This window comes from Bombina bombina, chromosome 5, assembly GCF_027579735.1.
Source record: "Bombina bombina isolate aBomBom1 chromosome 5, aBomBom1.pri, whole genome shotgun sequence".
Taxonomy (NCBI): domain Eukaryota; kingdom Metazoa; phylum Chordata; class Amphibia; order Anura; family Bombinatoridae; genus Bombina; species Bombina bombina.
The window spans coordinates 827,597,362-827,618,947 of NC_069503.1; the positions used below are offsets into that span (position 1 = coordinate 827,597,362).

The following is a 21,586-nucleotide window of genomic DNA, read 5'->3' on the forward strand; positions in this document are numbered from 1 at the left end:
AGAACAATCTATCATAAAACAGTTAATATACTTAATAGTATTATAAAACAATAAGTTGCAATAGAATCATAAAACCACAATGGCACTTATATCTAAATAAAAAATGCACTAGTAATGAAATGGCTATTCAGTGAAGGTGAAATAACACAAGATGGATTACATGCACTATGTGCTACTTAGGAACCGGGTTATATAAACCTGACTTGACGACTGTATAAGTTAATTTTGAACAATAAATTGCGATAGGCACAGTCTCTAAAACACAATATACATGATTCCAAAAAATAGATGAATAGTCTTTGGATATGGGTTGGCGAATTGCACAATAAAATACTTAAGTTGCTGGTATAACTAAAAGTTTGAAGTCTTCACCCCCACTCCTGAGGGTCTTTCAAATCACACAGTCAGTAGCAGGCACTTACCCGGTGCTCCGATGTTATGGGCGGGTGTCTTTACTCCGCTCACCTTTAACGCACCTGTACCAATCGATAATGCCTTTAGTTGAATCTTCAAACAAAGTTTTGCTTCAAAGTGTGCACACTTCAGGTCCTCTTTGAAATATTACTCCTACCGTCTTCGCTCAGTACTTAGGTCAATAAACTTAGTTCTGGCGTTGCGGTCCTGGGAGCTTGTCGTGTCTGTGTCTTTTCAAAAGTAAGCCGGATACTGGTATGGTCTACGCGTTTCAGCTCACCAGGGAGCCTTTGTCAAGATACCTTCCTCAAGCTGTGATCCCTTTTTTAAAGGGTTCCTCCATTAACCCTATACGTGCCTTTTAATAAATCAGTTGATTCCTTCATTTAATTTTTATTGCTTATTTTGCCTCATGTCATGTTCATTATATGTAACCCATTTTCGATGCAGGTTTATTTTACCGGTATTAATTAAAAAAAGCATTAATCACTCAAATAATCCACACATTGATATGTTACCGTTTAAAAGCAACTCAATCCTATTTCCAATTTTATTGTTCCAATTAGTCACCCCAACACTCCATCACCCCATAGTCACCACAGAAAGCCTCAACTTCATATGTATATTTAACTCTATATTGTAATCTGTAGTCGCTCGACAAGAAAAATTGTTTATATGATTAGACTAAATCAAACGGTAAAATTAAAAAAGTTTAATCCCTGCTTAGAATCGAACTCGCACCCCTTGCGTAAGAAGTCTAACCACCTCACCATTAAGCTATACTGGATGTTCTCTTAAATGACACCAATAATATTATTTGACCTTTTGTTGGTCTGTATTTATTCTAATGTGCGATCTCATAGTGTATATTACTTGTATTCCTTATTTTCTGATTTATTTGAATTTAGAATAAACTAGTTCAAAAATAAATATGTAAAGAAAAAGTAGAGTTAAAACAAAGGTTTAAAGAAAAAGATTTTTTATTATTAGCTTGGATTCGATCTCGCAACCCTTGCAGTTGGAGTCTAACAACTATACCATTAGGCTATCATGGATGTTCCAATCTGACATGTTCTACCCTAATGTTCTACCTTAACTTGGAATGTCTATATTCGTAAGGCAATATCTAAAATAAAATTATGCTTCTTTCTTAATGATTGGTTGAAATCAAACCCCAGACCTCCAGTGTATAAAGCCTCAATCCTAGCCATTTGGCTATTGGCTAATTAGTCAGTTCTCCTTCTATTTTGATCTTTAAAAGGTACGATCTTTTAATCGATTGGCATTTCAATTATGTGTATATTAGTATATAGAAAAATTTAGACATTAGTGTATATGGAAGTAGGCTGAGATCACCGAATAATTGGAACAATAAAATTGGAAATAGGATTGAGTTGCTTTTAAACGGTAACATATCAATGTGTGGATTATTTGAGTGATTAATGCTTTTTTTAATTAATACCGGTAAAATAAACCTGCATCGAAAATGGGTTACATATAATGAACATGACATGAGGCAAAATAAGCAATAAAAATTAAATGAAGGAATCAACTGATTTATTAAAAGGCACGTATAGGGTTAATGGAGGAACCCTTTAAAAAAGGGATCACAGCTGGAGGAAGGTATCTTGACAAAGGCTCCCTGGTGAGCTGAAACGCGTAGACCATACCAGTATCCGGCTTACTTTTGAAAAGACACAGACACGACAAGCTCCCAGGACCGCAACGCCAGAACTAAGTTTATTGACCTAAGTACTGAGCGAAGACGGTAGGAGTAATATTTCAAAGAGGACCTGAAGTGTGCACACTTTGAAGCAAAACTTTGTTTGAAGATTCAACTAAAGGCATTATCGATTGGTACAGGTGCGTTAAAGGTGAGCGGAGTAAAGACACCCGCCCATAACATCGGAGCACCGGGTAAGTGCCTGCTACTGACTGTGTGATTTGAAAGACCCTCAGGAGTGGGGGTGAAGACTTCAAACTTTTAGTTATACCAGCAACTTAAGGATTTTATTGTGCAATTCGCCAACCCATATCCAAAGACTATTCATCTATTTTTTGGAATCATGTATATTGTGTTTTAGAGACTGTGCCTATCGCAATTTATTGTTCAAAATTAACTTATACAGTCGTCAAGTCAGGTTTATATAACCCGGTTCCTAAGTAGCACATAGTGCATGTAATCCATCTTGTGTTATTTCACCTTCACTGAATAGCCATTTCATTACTAGTGCATTTTTTATTTAGATATAAGTGCCATTGTGGTTTTATGATTCTATTGCAACTTATTGTTTTATAATACTATTAAGTATATTAACTGTTTTATGATAGATTGTTCTAATAAATTGAATTTATTTATTTCCAACAGTTCATTGCCTCATTACCAACAGTGTTAATAATGCATCAGAGTCACAACTTTATATGTATATGATCTTATATATTTTTTAAATTCCTTATATTTTTTTTTAAATTTTTTAAATTAATTTATTTTTGGTGATTCCCACTTTCCAATTTTTCATACCAGATAGCCTTTGGCGCCATCTCCAAACCCTTGTTTCAATTCCCTTTGATTTGATTGCACAAATTGTGAGAAGTGCAATTAGGAGATAGGCAATTCTGGCCAGCTTAGGAACAGCTCACACACCCTTTTGACTTGTTAGATAAATATATTAGTCAGCTGTAGAGCCTTGATCCTATCTTGGATCTCCTTTATAATAGTCTTCTCAGAAACTAGATTAGACAATGAGTAACACCAATAAGAGGCTGCACCAGCAAACTGTTGCAATACCAGCAACTGGTTGCCACTGCAAACCCTGATGAAGAAACATCTTTCTTAAATAACCCTCCAGTTTCTTATCCATAGGGTCTCTGGAAGAGGAACTATACTCAAGAGGAATAGTAGTTCTCTTGGCTAAGGTAGATATAGCGCCCTCTACTCTAGGAAAAGTGTGCCACAGATCTCGCACTGAATCAGCCACAGGAAACACCTTTTTAAACACAGGAGATGGGTTAAAGGGAACACCGGCTTCTCCCATTCCTGAGATATAATGTCAGACATGCGATCTGGAAAAGGAAAAACCTCCACAAATTTAGGTTTGACATAAAAAAATTTATTCAGCTTATTAGCCCTTTTAGGAGCCTCTGCAACTGTTTCAGAGTCATCCAAAGTAGCTAAAACCTCCTTCAAAAGTAAACGAAGATGCTCCAGTTTAAATCTAAAATTAACCTCCTCAGAATCTGCTGTACTAGGGACCGCAGATTCAGAATCAGAGATCTCGCCCTCAGAAGCTGCAGAGGAATGATCATCGCTAGATAACTGAGAAAGACTAACCAAATCAGTCTTGACTGAATCAGAACCCATAGAAATATTCTTAGATTTCCTCTTCTTTTTACCAAAACTAGGAAAGGCACTTAGGGATGCAGAAAATGCAGAAGTGAACTGTGCAACAAAATCTTTAGGCAAACACTCCTAGGGACTGACTGAGAGGAAACGCAGGGCACTGCATGTGAATCTGTCAAAGACTGGGACATGTTAACAGAAGGCTGAGACAACCCCTGAACAGCATTACTCTGAGAAAAAGAAGGCTCAGATAGGGGATCCTTATCTTTAGATAATAAAACCTTATTATGGCAAGGGGAACAAAAATGCACAGCAGGTATAACCTGGGCATCTGCACAAAAAAGACATTTGTCAAAGGACAGAGGAGGCTTGGGATCGGCATCCATAGCAAATAAAATAGCCCCTTTTTATCCTTATATTCTAATCTCTATATAAATAATTAGAATAAAACAAATTTAGGCATAGATATCAAATAATTATTATAACCGGCACCTCTACACCCCAGCCACGCTTGAGAGACTAACCCAACCGGTAACCAGGAATCAAATCCACTCCAGCAGATAAAAAATTCCTTTTCAAACTGCAGATATTGGAAAGCTGCAAACATCAGAGAGAAGCGACATGCAGAAAAAACGGTCCAAAAATGCCAGAAAATCCGCTCTGTCCCCTGGAAAATCCGACTTTCAAACAGCCGACTAGAAACAAACCGTTCAGCACTCAGGAAGTAACTGAGCGGTCACATGATCACACATTCAAAAGTGAGATGTGGTAAAAAGAACCGCCAACAAACTTCCTTAAAGAGATATTACCTTAAAATAAAATTTAAACTGTGCAAACAAATCCCCATAGCCAAAATAAAAGCCTTCTTATGACAGAACAGTACCCTAAACTGCTTCCCAATAAATCACACAATTTTTAAAAGGTATATACAGTCCGATAATGATCCACCTTGTTCTCCTAAATATCCTTTAATAACTCCTAAGTGCTGCATTCTTCTCACCTAGAAGGTAAAAGCACTTACCTGTGGATCTGCTGTAGAGCAGGTACAGCAACAGGTTTGACAGAATCCTCACTGACATAAACCTGCAGATAAAGAAAAAACAGAGTAACCAACCCTGGTTTTCTATATAGGAGTAGCAAAAATGTTGGAAAGTAAGCAAAGACCACCTTGCCGTCTTCCAACTGCTAAAAGACACCATTACTCTTATTAAAGAGAATTACATGGACACAGCATAACCCCAATCCTTGCTTGCAGGGAAAAGTACCCAGTAAAGGATTAACAACTTGATTTCTTCAGACAACTTCGCACATCACCTACAATGTTACACAGGCAAAGAATGACTGGGGATTGTTGGAAGTGGGAGGATACTTGAAACTTTGCTGGGGTGTTCTTTGCTTCCACCTGGTGGCCAGGAGTTGAATTCCCACTAGTAATTGAATGGATTCATGGACTCTCCATGCCATTGGAAAAAAAGGTGAGTTTAGCATCATTTTTTACTAAGTGATAACTTAAAGTCAACTTTTTTTTAGTGATGGTAAATCCTTGCATTTTTAAACTCAGATTTACCATCACTTTAAGTAAGGGTTTGTGAACCATGATCCATCACTTTAAGCCATTTAAGTAAATACAGTGACCTGTCCCATTAAGAATATGTGTGGCATGAGCTGTCCCTTTACGGTTGTTTGTGTTTTGTACATGTGGCATAGCTGTCCTTATCCCTTTGAGGCTGTGCGCATTGTATGTGTTTGTGCTTTCAGCCTGTGTTTGGGTATACAGTGAGTGACCCGTCCCTTTAAAAGTTGTGTTATTTGTGTGCCTGTCCTTTTAAAACTGTGTGAGTGTACAGTGAGCTCTATCTTTAAGGCACTGTGCATATTGTATGGGCTCTACTGTTAACGATTTGTGCTCTGTGTATTTGTCCATGCTTTGATCTGTCCCTGTTTTTGTGTTCACTTTAAGGATATGTAATTTGTAGAGTCTGACACTTTAAGATTATGTATTCATAGTGTGAGTTATTTCTTTTTTTAAATGATTTTTATTGGAGTTATATACATATTATACATCTTATGCAACGCAAATAGAATACATAGTATAGAGACATAGTGCTGCAATCAGATAAACATAAACTTTGCAAGAGGAGGTTGAAAGGTACCTCAGCTCTTAAAACCTTGTTTTTACAGAGGTCACCTTTTATTTACATATGATCTTTCACTAGGCCTTCTGACTGTTCTGCAATAAACATTGACAGTATGACCATTAAATTAACAGTTTAGTCTACTAGAGTGTCTCGTTGATCAAGCTTTACACACTCTAGTGAGGGGAGATACTACATTTCTATCTTGCTTAAAAGTATTAACTTAGAGAGGCTGTCTAGCTGTCTCCGCACCTGGCTCGTCCATGTGTGTGTGTGGGGGGGGTTAAGGGTCACATATCAGGGGATAACTAAGTTCTGAAAAGGCTTGTGGGATAGGGAATAAGGGGGCCACTTCCCTTGGCTACTACTTCAGTCTAGTTGGTCGGTCTGACTATGGGAGTTTACGAATCCAAAGTGATTCAAATGGTTCCCATATGAGACAATAGTCAGTCAGTTGTCTGCGTTCTCTAAAGACATAGTTTTCCATGTTTTTAATATGGTTTATACAATCCACTACTCCTTACCATCTGGGGGGGTTGGCTTTTTTCTCCAGTTTCTAGCGATAAGTAATTTGGTGGAGGTGCGAATGCATAAGAGTAAATTTTGTTTGGGTTTGGGAAGTTTGTCTATCCCCAAGCGTAATATTGCAAGGGCCGGGGTGTTTCTAGTAAGTCTAGTAAGTCTAAATCATTACAGGCTTTTTCCACTCTTTGGAAATGTCCACCAGACATGAAGTGGAGTCCGTAGTTCTCCGCACCCTCTCCAGCACATAGGTAAGTGATCTGGGAAGAGTTCTATCATTTTGTTGGCACTAGGTGCCATCTCGTGAGTATTTTAAAATACAGCTCATAGAGAGTAATTTAGTGAGTAGTTTTTATTGTGAGGCTAATTGCCCTGTTTCATACTTCTGGTGTGTATGTCAGTTGTAGGTCTCTTTCCCAGGCCTCCATATGTATCGTTTTGTGGGAGGGATAAGTTCCTCAAGTAAGCACCTATAGTGTACTGAGAGAGGTTTGTATAGTTGGAGATTCGTCTCCCATCGTGATTCCCAGGGGGTAAGATCTCGTAGTTGGTTTTCTAAAAAAACCCAGGACTTCATTAAGGTCCGTATTCTCAGTAGATCAAACTGAAACCTGGGGGTCAGCGTTAGCATATTTGTGTGTGGTCTTAACTGTTTATTATAGTAAAAGTATTTTAAGGAGACTATTTCTGTAGCGGCCCATGTATTGAGGTGTGTGTCAGGTAGTCCTAGAAGCAGTTCCCATATGGAATGTATGGGTGAGGGATGTGGGGCAATAAACATGTTGTGCCGCAATTGAATCCAATTCTCTTGACATCCCTTAATTATACTGTTGGTGATATGGGTTTTAGACTGCCAGTGCGGGGGAAGCCAGAGGAGATCTTCCAGAGTAACATATGCTGGCAGCGAAGCCTGCTCCAGGTCTCTCCATCTAGTTGGGGGGAGATTGTTTCCCCATGGTGAAGCATGGGTAATCATCGCAGCCTCATAATACTTCCTTATATTAGGGAGACCTATACCCCCTCTTTCAATTGGGGTTTGGAGAATGTGGGCAGCTACTCGAGGCCTTTTATTGTGCCAGGTATAAGAGTTGAATAGGGTTTGGAATTTCCGAATTAAGGCTGTTGGGATCGAGATGGGGATACAGCGGGATAGGTAAGTTTGGGGAGTATCATCATCTTGAGGGCTGCAACTCTGCCCATCCAAGATATCTCTCCATACCTCTTGGAATTAAGTTCTGAGGTAATCTCTTTCAGTAGGGTCTCATAGTTTTCTTTGATAGTTATGGATTTTACATGAGAGAGAAAGATACCCAAATGTAGAACTCCTCTAGTGGACCATTTAAAGGAATGGAGAACCTCCACTACGTACCTGATACATGTCAATTAAGGTGTTGTATTGACTATCCATTGGTCTCCCATTATTATCCAATCTGACTACTTGTGGTGATCAACCTGATTTTTGTTATTTTGTATATTATATATTTCTATTAGGACTGCTTGGTTCGTAACTTTACTTGATATTGAAGACTGGAATAGAGAAGTTGAATCTTATCCCTTTAATTCGATGGGATGTTAAGGAAGTATGCTTCCATTTTACCTACATTAATCTTGTAGTAAGAAATTTCACCAAATCGCTTCCGCAGGAGCAGCAATGGGGGAAGAGAGTCTAGGGGCTCTGTGAGGAAGACCGTAAGGTCATCCACAAACCGTGCCAATTTCTGGATAGTGCCGTGTATCTGGAGTCCCTGTATAGCTGTACATTTCCTGATGGCAGCCCCCAGAGGCTCAATCGCCAAGACAAACAAGAGTGGGGAAAGGGGGCATGCCTGTCTAGTTCCATTTTTTATCTCTATTTTAGGCGAGCAGAACCCTAGGCCCCTCATGACTGCTGTGGAGGTTGAGTACAGTGCTCTAACCACCATACTAAAGACATCTGGTATACCAAATGCTGTGAGGGTACGGAATAGATATTCCTATCTCACCCTATCGAATGCTTTCTCAGCGTCAAGTGACAGGGTAAGCATGGGGAGCCCCAGATCAGCTGCCTCGGTATATATGTTTAAGAGGCGTTAGGTGTTATCTGAGCCCTGTCTATTAAGTACGAACCCTACCTGGTCTAGATGTATAAGTGTCTGGAGATGTCTGTTTAGTCTATTTGCTAAAACTTTGGCATATATTTTGGCATCCACATTAATGAGCGAAATGGGCCTATAGCTGGAGCAGAGTGCTGGGTCTTTGTCCTCTTTGTGTATTGTGATGATGTTAGCTTCGAAGAATTCTGGAATGAAGCTACCTCGAGCAGCTACCCTCGCAAATAATTGAAGCAAGATCGGAGACAGAGTTTGAGCGCCCTGTGTGCTCTATCAATAAGGGTTTTGTTGCCCAAAGTAGGCCCCAGTATTGCCTTGAATAAGTCTTGCAGGTAAGTCTCTAGGTCTTGTGGTAGGACTGTCTCCGGAATCCATTTAATAAGAATGTTATTGTGGCGTGATCGATCTTCCAGATCCGCCAGTTTCAATTCTAGATCCGAAATTTGGCCAGCTAAGTTTTGCGAGTAGCTGAGAAGGTTAGAGTGGTCTATTATTAGATCTTCTTGTTTGCGCTCCAGCGCCTCTGTACGTTCTCCAATTATGCCGATGTCTCTTTTCAAGTCGGCATGAGATCTATCAAATTTTTTCGACAGGGATTCATGGTGAGAAGCCAATAGTGATTTAATGAGTCCATCAAGTTATTGGAAAGACTATCAGCTGCTGGTAGGCGAGAAATTCATTGCGATAAAGCTGTGTCCGCTTGGTTATCTGAGAAACTTCCAGTGTCTGAGCCTTCATCTTCTGATCCCGTACGAGCCATTCTAACTGGGTGCTGGAAATAGTCAGCAACTGTTCTTTTGGGTGTGGCATGGGGTTTCTGCTTTTGCTTATGGACTTGTGACATTGTGGTATAAGATCAGTAGATGTAGCTTGTAATGGATCTGCTTATTGTCAGTGACAACCTGACTGTTTCAAGTATGCTACTGGTAACTCATGGATTGGCGGGGGTGCAGACTTTTATATATTAATTTACATGCTGTGGTAATATGATTTCTCCAAAGAGAAAGAGATGACTCAGTTTGTGACGGACCTCAGGTCTCTAAGCCAGGGTGGAAGGCTCTGTTATCAATGTCAGCTGGGAAGGTGTCTGCCTCTGAGCTGTGGGTCTCTCCCCTAGGGAGTTGTCCCCTATGGACGATGTGGGAGAGGGTACCTGGGGTATGACCCGCAGGCAATAAGGGCCGGCAGGAAAGGGAGGAGAGAGACCAGCCTCTTGGTTTTATCAGTCAGTGAGGTTTCAGGTTTATCAAGCCTCAGAGTCCTGTTGGAAGGGACGGTAGAAGAGGTGTAGAGGTGAACCAACTAGGACCAGCTCCGTGGGTATTATGTGGACCTTCTAGATAGCCAGGTAGTAATGACCACTAGGTCACCAGAGGGCGCTCGTACGAAACTATTTGTAAATTAAAGTATACATTTTATATACACAACTTGTATCATAACAAAATGTTTCTAATATATCAATGCTGGATCATATAAAACAATCTTGCAATATTAAAAGAAATGGAAAAGTGGAACCTCATTAAATGATGTTCAATTGGAAGTCCGTGATGGAAATGTCCCAGTGTCCAATGATATATATGAAGTCCTGTGGATCCGATTCAATCCCAGGATAGGATCACTTAGACACTTTTTTCCTTTCTTTTTTTCCCCTTTTTCGGCTGCACTCTCCAAACCGATCCCAAGTGGAACACGTATTTTCTAAAAGACGAAGACAAAAAAGAGAGGCGCACAAATGTGTGTATCGATAGAGATAAGGAAAGCACACACTTCAGAGGATTTGTACACAGGGTACTCACACTTTAACACAGCACACCAGTGTGCTTGTGGAAACGTGCTGGCAATCAGAGCTGGCCAGCTTGCTCTCTCCGGCTAATCTTCAGTTGCTGCGGCTCTCCGATAAATGAACTGTCTGGTAGTGGTATGCTCACAATCAATCTCCAGGCTCAAGTTGGTTAAAATAAACTTAAAACTTTTATTGCACAGAGTTGACAGGCATATATAAACAAGTTTAAAATTGCTACGCGTTTCTCGGCCCTCCTGGCCGTTTCATCAGGCATATCAAATCAGTTTTAAAACCGGCTTTTTATTGCCGCCACTACCAAACATTTCCACAAACACACCCCCTTTCCTGATGGGTGTGTACAGGTCAGTTGAACAACATAGGTGAATTCTTAAAGGAACATATCGGGACCTCTATTTGTTACAACAGTTTCTAGAATTTACAAAATATCTATTTTTTAGCAAACAAATTTGTCCTTACTTGAACTGTGTAATGTGATGTGAACATAATACAAATACTGGTAATAACTTGTAATGAAAATACCCCTGGTCTCATATCGGAGACCTTCTTTTTGGATGGGACCGAAATCCGACCAATCACAGAGCTGCATTTTGATAACTTCCATATAACACACATAACAGTATAACAGTACCACCAATCTATCTAACATACTAACAACGAGGATGTTTCTACTGTAGTCTCCTAACAGTTCTACATGAGGATAAACACTTGGTTGTAAATTATAATAACACCACTGGTCTAATATCGGGGACCCTTCTTTTTGGATCGCCCTGACTTCCATATAACGTACATATTTGTGGTTCAGTATTATAAACTGTACTGCCAATCTATTTTTCATACTTACAACGTGGATATTTCCACTTTGCTCTCCTAACGATTCTACATTTGGGTAAAACACTTGGTTCTATGACTCCCTAAATCTTGACTAATACATCTAATATTGTGACTAACTACGGTTATGTGATTCTACTCTGATCACCATGACCACACTAATCTATTATTAGATCGTCGGATCAGAGTAGAATCACATAACCGTAGTTAGTCACAATATTAGATGTATTAGTCAAGATTTAGGGAGTCATAGAACCAAGTGTTTTACCCAAATGTAGAATCGTTAGGAGAGCAAAGTGGAAATATCCACGTTGTAAGTATGAAAAATAGATTGGCAGTACAGTTTATAATACTGAACCACAAATATGTACGTTATATGGAAGTCAGGGCGATCCAAAAAGAAGGGTCCCCGATATTAGACCAGTGGTGTTATTATAATTTACAACCAAGTGTTTATCCTCATGTAGAACTGTTAGGAGACTACAGTAGAAACATCCTCGTTGTTAGTATGTTAGATAGATTGGTGGTACTGTTATACTGTTATGTGTGTTATATGGAAGTTATCAAAATGCAGCTCTGTGATTGGTCGGATTTCGGTCCCATCCAAAAAGAAGGTCTCCGATATGAGACCAGGGGTATTTTCATTACAAGTTATTACCAGTATTTGTATTATGTTCACATCACATTACACAGTTCAAGTAAGGACAAATTTGTTTGCTAAAAAATAGATATTTTGTAAATTCTAGAAACTGTTGTAACAAATAGAGGTCCCGATATGTTCCTTTAAGAATTCACCTATGTTGTTCAACTGACCTGTACACACCCATCAGGAAAGGGGTGTGTTTGTGGAAATGTTTGGTAGTGGCGGCAATAAAAAGCCGGTTTTAAAACTGATTTGATATGCCTGATGAAACGGCCAGGAGGGCCGAGAAACGCGTAGCAATTTTAAACTTGTTTATATATGCCTGTCAACTCTGTGCAATAAAAGTTTTAAGTTTATTTTAACCAACTTGAGCCTGGAGATTGATTGTGAGCATACCACTACCAGACAGTTCATTTATCGGAGAGCCGCAGCAACTGAAGATTAGCCGGAGAGAGCAAGCTGGCCAGCTCTGATTGCCAGCACGTTTCCACAAGCACACTGGTGTGCTGTGTTAAAGTGTGAGTACCCTGTGTACAAATCCTCTGAAGTGTGTGCTTTCCTTATCTCTATCGATACACACATTTGTGCGCCTCTCTTTTTTGTCTTCGTCTTTTAGATAGCCAGGTACCTGGTTTAGTCGTACTGAACCCCTATTTAGCCAGAAATCAATGGGGAAATAATTCTGGCCTCTGGGTCTCGGCTAAAGAGACAAGCAGAGATTGTATGTGTCTGTGGCCGCGTGTCTTTACACACCTTACAGTGCCCCAGTCTGTGTAGAAATTGTAGGTGGGTAAGACAGTAAAAAACAGAATTTATGTTTACCTGATAAATTTCTTTCTCCTACGGTGTGTCCGGTCCACGGCTTCATCCTTACTTGTGGGATATTCTCATTCCCTACAGGAAGTGGCAAAGAGAGCACACAGCAAAGCTGTCAATATAGCTCCCCCTCTGGCTCCGCCCCCCAGTCATTCGACCGACGGTTAGGAGAAAAAGGAGAACCATAGGGTGCAGTGGTGACTGTAGTGTACAAAAAAAATAAAAATTTTAAACCTGACTAAATGCCAGGGCAGGCCGTGGACCGGACACAGCGTAGCAGAAAGAAATTTATCAGGTAAACATAAATTCTGTTTTCTCCTACATTGGTGTGTCCGGTCCACGGCTTCATCCTTACTTGTGGGAACCAATACCAAAGCTTTAGGACACGGATGAAGGGAGGGAACAAGTCAGGTAACCTAAACGGAAGGCACCACTGCTTGGAAAACCTTTCTCCCAAAAATAGCCTCCGAAGAAGCAAAAGTATCGAATTTGTAAAATTTTGCAAATGTATGCAGTGAAGACCAAGTCGCTGCCTTACAGATCTGTTCAACAGAAGCCTCGTTCTTGAAAGCCCATTCGTTCAGGAGGCTGCCATCCAGCAGTCTCATAAGCCAATCGGATGATGCTTTTTAGCCAGAAGGAAAGAGAGGTAGCAGTAGCTTTCTGACCCCTTCTCTTACCAGAATAGACAACAAACAAAGAAGATGTCTGTCTGAAATCCTTTGTTGCTTCTAGATAGAATTTTAAAGCACAAACCACATCTAGATTGTGTAACAAACGTTCCTTTTTAGAAACTGGATTAGGACACAGAGAAGGAACAACTATTTCCTGGTTAATATTCCTATTGGAAGAAAACCAGGCTTGGTACGTAAAACTACCTTATCTGTATGAAACACCAGATAGGATGAATTACACTGCAAAGCAGACAATTCAGAAACTCTTCTAGCAGAAGAAATAGCAACCAAAAACAAAACTTTCCAAGATAGTAACTTAATATCTATGGAAAGTAAAGGTTCAAACGGAACCCCATGAAGAACTGAAAGAACTAAATTTAGACTCCATGGAGGAGTCACAGGTCTGTAGACAGGCTTGATTCTGACTAACGCCTGTACGAAAGCCTGAACATCTGGCACGGCTGCCAGACGTTTGTGCAACAAGACAGACAGAGCAGATATCTGTCCTTTTAAGAACTAGCTAACAAACCTTTCTCCAATCCCTCTTGGAGAAAGGAAAGAATACTTGGAATCCTAATTTTACTCCATGAGTAACCCTTGGATTCGCACCAATAGAGATATTTCTGCCATATCTTATGGTAAATTCTCCTGGTTACAGGAGTATCTATAACTGATTCCGAAAACCCACGCTTAGATAGAATCAAGCGTTCAATCTCCAAGCAGTCAGTTGCAGAGAAACTAGGTTTGGATGTTCGAATGGACCTTGTACTAGAAGGTCCTGTCTCAAAGGTAGCTTCCATGGTGGAGCCGATGACATATTCGCCAGGTCTGCATTCCAAGTCCTGCGTGGCCACGCAGGAGCTATTAGAATTACCGAAGCCTTCTCCTGTTTGATCCTGGCTACTAGCCTGGGGAGAATAGATTGAACGACCAAGGCGCCACTAAGGCATCTACCAATGTCGCCTTGGGATCCCTGGACCTGGACCCGTAGCGTGGAACCTTGGAGTTCTGACGTGACGCCATCAGATACAGATCTGGAATGCCCCATAGTTGAGTTAACTGAGCAAAAACCTCCGGGTGAAGTTCCCACTCCCCTGGATGGAAAGTCTGACGACTCAGATAATCCGCCTACCAGTTGTCTACTCCTGGGATGTGAATTGCAGATAGATGGCAGGAGTGATCCTCCGCCCATTTGATGATCTTGGATACTTCTCTCATCGCCAGGGAACTCTTTGTTCCTCCCTGATGATTGATGTACGCTACAGTCTTCATGATGTCCGACTGAAATCTTATGAATTTGGCCTCCGCTAGTTGAGGCCAAGCCAGGAGCGCATTGAATATCGCTCACAGTTCCAAAATGTTTATCGGGAGAAGAGACCCTAGACCCTGAGCTTTCAGGGAGTCCCAGACCGCGCCCCATCCTAAGAGACTGGCGTCGGTCGTGACAATGATCCACTCTGGTCTGCGGAAACTCATTCCCTGAGACAGGTAATCCTGAGACAACCACCAGAGGAGCGAGTCTCTGGTTTTCTGGTCCATTTGTATCTGGGGAGACAAATCTGCATAATCCCCATTCCACTGCTTGAGCATGCACAGTTGCAATGGTCTTAGATGAATTCTGGCAAAAGGGACTATGTCCATTGCCGCAACCATTAGACCGATTACCTCCATGCACTGAGCCACAGAAGGCTGAGGAATGGCATGAAGAACTCGACAAGCATTTGAAAGTTTTGACTTCCTGACCTCCGTCAGAAAGATTTTCATTTCTACCCAGTCTATTATTGTTCCCAGGAAGGGAACCCTTGTGACCGGGGACAGAACTTTTTTCTACGTTCACCTTCCACCCGTGAGACCTTAGAAAGGATAGAACAATATCCGTATGAGCCTTCGCTTTGTGGAAGGACGACGCCTGAATTAAGATGTCGTCTAGGTAAGGTGCTACCGCAATGCCCCTTGGCCTTAGCACTGCTAGAAGGGATCCTAACACCTTTGTAAAAATTCTTGGAGCAGTGGCCAATCCGAAGGGAAGAGCCACAAACTGATAATGCTTGTCCAGGAAGGCGAACCTTAGGAACTGATGGTGAACTTTGTGGATCGGAATATGCAGGTATGCATCCTTTAGGTCCACGGTAGTCATGTATTGACCCTCCTGGATCATTGGTAAAATTGTTCGAATTGTTTCCATTTTGAATGATGGAACTCTGAGGAATTTGTTTAGGATCTTTAAGTCCAGAATTGGCCTGAACGTTCCCTCCTTTTTGGGAACTACAAACAGGTTTGAGTAAAAACCCAGTCCTTGTTCTGCTTTTGGAACTGGGTGTATCACTCCCATTTTTAAAAGGTCTTCTACGCAATGTAAGAATACCCGTCTCTTTGTCTGGTCTAAAGACAAGCGAGACATGTGAAACCTTCCCTTTGGAGGAAGGTCCTTGAATTCTAGGAGATACCCCTGAGAGACAATCTCTAAAGCCCAGGGGTCTAGGACATCTCTTGCCCAAGCCTGAGCAAAGAGACAGAGTCTGCCCCCTACCAGATCCGGTCCCGTATCGGGGGCTATCCTTTAATGCTGATTTGGTAGCAGCAGCAGCATGCTTCTTGTCCTGTTTCCCCTTGTTCCAGCCTTGCAATGGTTTCCATGCTGGTTTGGGCTGGGAAGTGTTACCCTCTTGTCTAGAGGCTGTAGAGCTAGGAGCCGGTCCGTTCCTGAAATTGCGAAAGGAACGAAAATTAGACTTATTTTTTGCTTTGAAAGGTCTATCCTGTGGAAGGGCATGGCCCTTTCCCCCAGTGATGTCTGAAATAATCTCTTTCAATTCTGGCCCGAATAGGGTCTTACCCTTGAAAGGAATAGTAAGCAATTTTGTTTTGGATGACACATCCGCCGACCAAGATTTTAGCCAAAGCGCCCTGCGCGCCACTATTGAAAAAACCTGAATTTTTCACCGCTAATTTAGCTAGTTGAAAAGCGGCATCTAAATAAAGGAATTAGCCAACTTCAGTGCGTGAATTCTGTCCATGACTTCATCATATGGAGTCTCCTTCTGGAGCGAATTTTCTAGTTCATCGAACCAAAAAGACGCTGCCGTGGTGACAGGAATAATGCACAAAATTGGTTGAAGAAGGAAACCTTGCTGAACAAAAATTTTATTAAGCAACCCTTCTAATTTTTTATCCATAGGATCTTTGAAAGGGCAATTGTCCTTTATTGGAATAGTTGTGCGCTTAGCTAACGTTGAAACTGCCCCCTCCACCTTAGGGACCGTCTGCCATGCGTCCCTTCTGGGGTCAACAATGGGGAACATTTTCTTAAATATAGGAGGGGGAACAAAAGGAACACCTGGCTTCTCCCACTCCTTAGTCACTATATCCGCCATCTTAGGTATCGGAAACACATCAGTGTGTACTGGGACCTCTAGGAAATTGTCCATTTTACACAATTTTTCTGGGATCACCAAAGGATCACAATCATCAAGTGCAGCTAGGACCTCCTTAAGTAGGGCGTGGAGGTGTTCTAGCTTAAATTTAAATGTTATGGTATCAGGCTCTGCCTGCTGAGAAACTTTTCCTGTCAGAAATTTCTCCCTCAGACAGGGTCTCCCTCACCGCCAAGTCAGCTTGATGTGAGGGCACTACAGATAAATTATCCTCTGCGTCTGCTTGCTCATTGTCTGTGTTTAAAACTGAGCAATCACGCTTCCTAGGAAAGGCTGGCAGTTCGGATAAAAAATGCTAATTGTTGCATAGTAATCGCAATTGGTGCGCTAGATGTACTGGGCATCGCCTGCGCGGGCATAGCTGGTGTTGACACAGAAGGAGAGGAAAGCAAGCTATCTTCACTACCTTCAGCTAAAGAATCATCTTGGGCTATATTTTTAAGTGTGATTGTACTGTCCTTAAGCTGGTTGGACGCTATGGCACACTGCACACATAAATTTAATGGGGGAACCACCTTGGCCTTTGGACATACAGAACATAGTCTATCTGAAGATTCAGACATGGTTGACAGGCTTAAACAGAACTACAATGCAATAAAAATTATTTTTGACAAAAACGTTACTGTCTCTTTAAATAATAAAAGAGCACACATTATTACTGAAACATCAAAAAACCATGAAATAAACATCCGATTTTAATGAAATTTTCACCACAGAGCCTTAATGCTTTGAAAAGATTGCACACAAATTTTCAGACCAATTAACCCCTTAATGCCCAAACCGGAGCTAATAACAGTTATTAACCGGTTAACACACTACAGTACTAGCCCTCTGTAGCCTTTACCTTTCTTAGGGATTATTTTAGTAGGAAATACGCCTCTCTGGAGTCCTTTCTGATGCCCCACATGAAGCTGCATGGACTGCCTAGGAAAAATCAACTGCGCAATTGAGGCCTGAAAATTCATTCCAGAGTGGAGGGGCCTTTCTGACTAGATTTAGGTGTCCAAATAAGTGCCAGGCCGAAATTAAACCCCAAAAGTGTTTTAAAGTCTGAAAAAACACCTTATTTATAGTGAAAAACATGCTAAAAAGCAATCGATTTTAAAGCCCACAATAGTGTCAACCAGCATAGAGCCCTAAATATAAGCCATCATTTTATACAGAGTCTAAGAAAAAATGGCTTACCTATCCCAGAGGGAATTTCTGACAGTCTTCTAGCATTACATGGTCTTGTTAGAAAAATGACTGATCATACCTGAAAGCAGTTAAGCCTGCAAACTGTTCCCCCCAACTGATGTTCTCTGGTTTCAACAGTCCTGCGTGGGAACAGCAATGGATTTTAGTTACTGGTGCTAAAATCATATTCCTCTTAGCAGAAATCTTCATCACTTTCTGATGTAGAGTAAATAGTACAAACCGGCACTATTTTAAAATAACAAACTCTTGATAGAAGAAATAAAAAACTACAACTAACACCACATACTCTTTACCACCCCGGTGGAGATGCTACTTGTTCAGAGCGGCAAAGAGAATGACTGGGGGCGGAGCCAGAGGGGGAGCTATATGGACAGCTTTGCTGTGTGCTCTCTTTGCCACTTCCTGTAGGGAATGAGAATATCCCACAAGTAAGGATGAAGCCGTGGACCGGACACACCAATGTAGGAGAAAACATCTATTTACGTAAATATGCAACAGGAAGCTGTGGGTTATATGAGTCCCTGAGAGAGTCTTTCTGCTTGTCACCTCATCTTAGCATTGCTGGCCAAAGCTAGTTTAAGTGTGGATACAGAACTGGGATAGGAAGTGCAGGGATCAGTGTTAAAATGCACTTTTGTAGAATTGGTTAATCTGTTGCTTTAAAACTAAAGCTATGTTCGGAACTACCGTGTAGTAGGCCTAGTCCCACGTGGCTGAGTTGCCTATACCAGATTTAAGGGGTTATCAGGGTGCACTGTAAGCTTAGCTGTGTGGTGAGCGAGGTGTATGATTTAGAGGATTATATTGCCTGTGTTGCTTACCCCTCAGGCCTATCAGGTCACTTAGGCAGCAGAAGTTTCTTTGAGATGGGCCTTCTGTATCAGGTGCGGCCTCTCTTGTCCCCTTGCCGTCTATTGCTTATGTTCTATGAGGGGAAGAGAGCGGAATCTCTGTTAGTGCCTCCAGAGCGGAGCCCCGACCCTCCGGAGGTGTCCACAAGAGATGAGGAGTGGGGAAAAACAGTTCACCGCTTGAGGTGGTGGGTCTGACCACGTAGGTAGTTCAGTCCGTGTGGGTGTAGGAGCGGTCACAGTTAGGGCTTAGATCCAGGTGTACGCTAAAGTTGTCTCTAGCTCCGGAGCGGAGCCCCGGTCTCCCAGAGCAGATTCTTTGTAGTTTTGCGGCTGATGCAAGTTGGCACTTGAGAGGTTTGGATTTGAAAGATGGCCAATTTCAATCTCTGCGTAGATTGTCTCTAAGCCTCTCTGTCTGTATGCCTCCAGACCACCTTCCAGTGTCCTTGTTAGGAGGGATAGGTTGTAGCAGTGATGTGCTGATATCTAGCTTAGATAAGGGCCGGCAGGAAAGGGAGGAGAGAGACCAGCCTCTTGGTTTTATCAGTCAGTGAGGTTGCAGGTTTATCAAGCCTCAGGGTCCTGTTGGAAGGGACGGTAGAAGAGGTGTAGAGGTGAACCAACTAGGACCAGCTCCGTGGGTATTATGTGGACCTTCTAGATAGCCAGGTACCTGGTTTAGTCGTACTGAACCCCTATTTAGCCAGAAATCAATGGGGAAATAATTTTGGCCTCTGGGTCTCGGCTAAGGAGACAAGCAGAGATCGTATGTGTCTGTGGCCGCGTGTCTTTACACACCTTACAGTGCCCCTGTCTGTGTAGAAATTGTAGGTGGGTAAGACAGTAAAAAACATCTATTTACGTAAATATGCAACAGGAAGCTGTGGGTTATATGAGTCCCTGAGAGAGTCTTTCTGCTTGTCATCTCATCTTAGCATTGCTGGCCAAAGCTAGTTTAAGTGTGGATACAGAACTGGGATAGGAAGTGCAGGGATCAGTGTTAAAATGCACTTTTGTAGAATTGGTTAATCTGTTGCTTTAAAACTAAAGCTATGTCCGGAACTACCGTGTAGTAGGCCTAGTCCCACGTGGCTGAGTTGCCTATACCAGATTTAAGGGGTTATCAGGGTGCACTGTAAGCTTAGCTGTGTGGTGAGTGAGGTGTGTGATTTAGAGGATTATATTGCCTGTGTTGCTTACCCCTCAGGCCTATCAGGTCACTTAGGCAGCAGAAGTTTCTTTGAGATGGGCCTTCTGTATCAGGTGCAGCCTCTCTCGTCCCCTTGCCGTCTGTTGCTTATGTTCTATGAGGGGAAGAGAGCGGAATCTCTGTTAGTGCCTCCAGAGCGGAGCCCCGACCCTCCGGAGGTGTCCACAAGAGATGAGGAGTGGGGAAAAACAGTTCACCGCTTGAGGTGGTGGGTCTGACCACGTAGGTAGTTCAGTCCGTGTGGGTGTAGGAGCGGTCACAGTTAGGGCTTAGATCCAAGTGTACGCTAAAGTTGTCTCTAGCTCCGGAGCGGAGCCCCGGTCTCCCAGAGCAGATTCTTTGTAGTTTTGTGGCTGCTGCAAGTTGGTACTTGAGAGGTTTGGATTTGAAAGATGGGCAATTTCAATCTCTGCGTAGTTTGTTTCTAAGCCTCTTTGTCTGTATGCCTCCAGACCACCTTCCAGTGTCCTTGTTAGGAGGGATAGGTTGTATCAGTGATGTGCTGATATCTAGCTTAGATTTAGTAGCTCTTTCACAGCGATTTTCAGTTGTTTTAAACAAGTATCTCTCTTATTTAGACGGAGCTTTCCTAATGTGCGTCTTACTCCTAAGCCTTCTTTAAGGCTGAGTGTGTGTAATATTAAGATATTGCATGTGTGGTGTTAGTTGTTCTTTTAAAGGGAATGTGCAATGTGTTTGTGCCAATCCCTTTAAGATTGTTTGCGTGTAAGGTGAGCTGTCCCTTTAAAGTTGTATACATGTGGTGTGAATTGTTGCTTTAAAGTATGGATGTGTTATGTGTGCTCTGTGCATTTGGCTTAAGCTGTCCTTGTCCCTTTAAGGCTGTGTGCATCTTGTGTGTTTGTTCATACTGTGATCTGTCCCTTTAAACCTCTGTTTGGGAGTGCATGTGGAATGATATGTTACTTCAAATGTATGTGTTATCTGTATGCATGTAAGACTGTGTGTATGTGTTGAGAGCTGTCCATTAAAGTATGAGTGCATTAGGTGTGCACCTCTAGTGCTATATTGTAGGTTTCTTATTGATCAAGATAGTGTAGTGATTTCACCTATGACATCACAGCACAAAAATGACAGGAAGTTTAGTATTTTACATGTATAGGTAGGATTAAGCAAAATCATATGACTAATTATGAATGCAAACAATTAAGCTTAATTTATAACATTTTGTTACTTTGATCCAAATTGAACAAGTTAAATTTTATAAAATCTTTAACAAGATAAATATAAATGCATGAAAATACAGTATAATATTTTTGAGAGGATAAAAACAGGCAACTTAACCACAGTCTTGAGTAACAGATTCTTCACCAGGGTGCGACTAATCTCATCTTTTACATTGGACACTGTTGGAGTTGACGGTTGTGGAAGGGGAACCAACTTCACTGGTTTATTAGGAAGAACATCTATAGTTATCTTTTAAAAAACAAAAAGAAAAAAGAAAGAAAAGAAAATAAGTCTTTTTTTTATAACATGAATATACAAATATATGGAAAATGTACTCTGTTGTCCCGAAAAAACAGACTTTTCACAATAAATAATATTGATATTTGCATTTTCAATGAATACACACACACACTCAAACACAGGTAGCCTTCATTTTA

At 41.4% G+C, this 21,586-nt stretch overlaps 1 protein-coding gene across 1 annotated transcript in view; it reads right to left on the reverse strand.

The window, feature by feature from the left end:
- Positions 1 to 21,586, reverse strand: part of SMCHD1 (structural maintenance of chromosomes flexible hinge domain containing 1) — a 1,770,687-nt gene that overhangs the window by 360,870 nt on the left and 1,388,231 nt on the right. Inside the window, exon 35 of the mRNA XM_053715865.1 lies at positions 21,267 to 21,398. Within this exon, the coding sequence (XP_053571840.1) occupies positions 21,267 to 21,398 (132 nt within the window). The remainder of the gene's footprint in view (positions 1 to 21,266; positions 21,399 to 21,586) is intronic.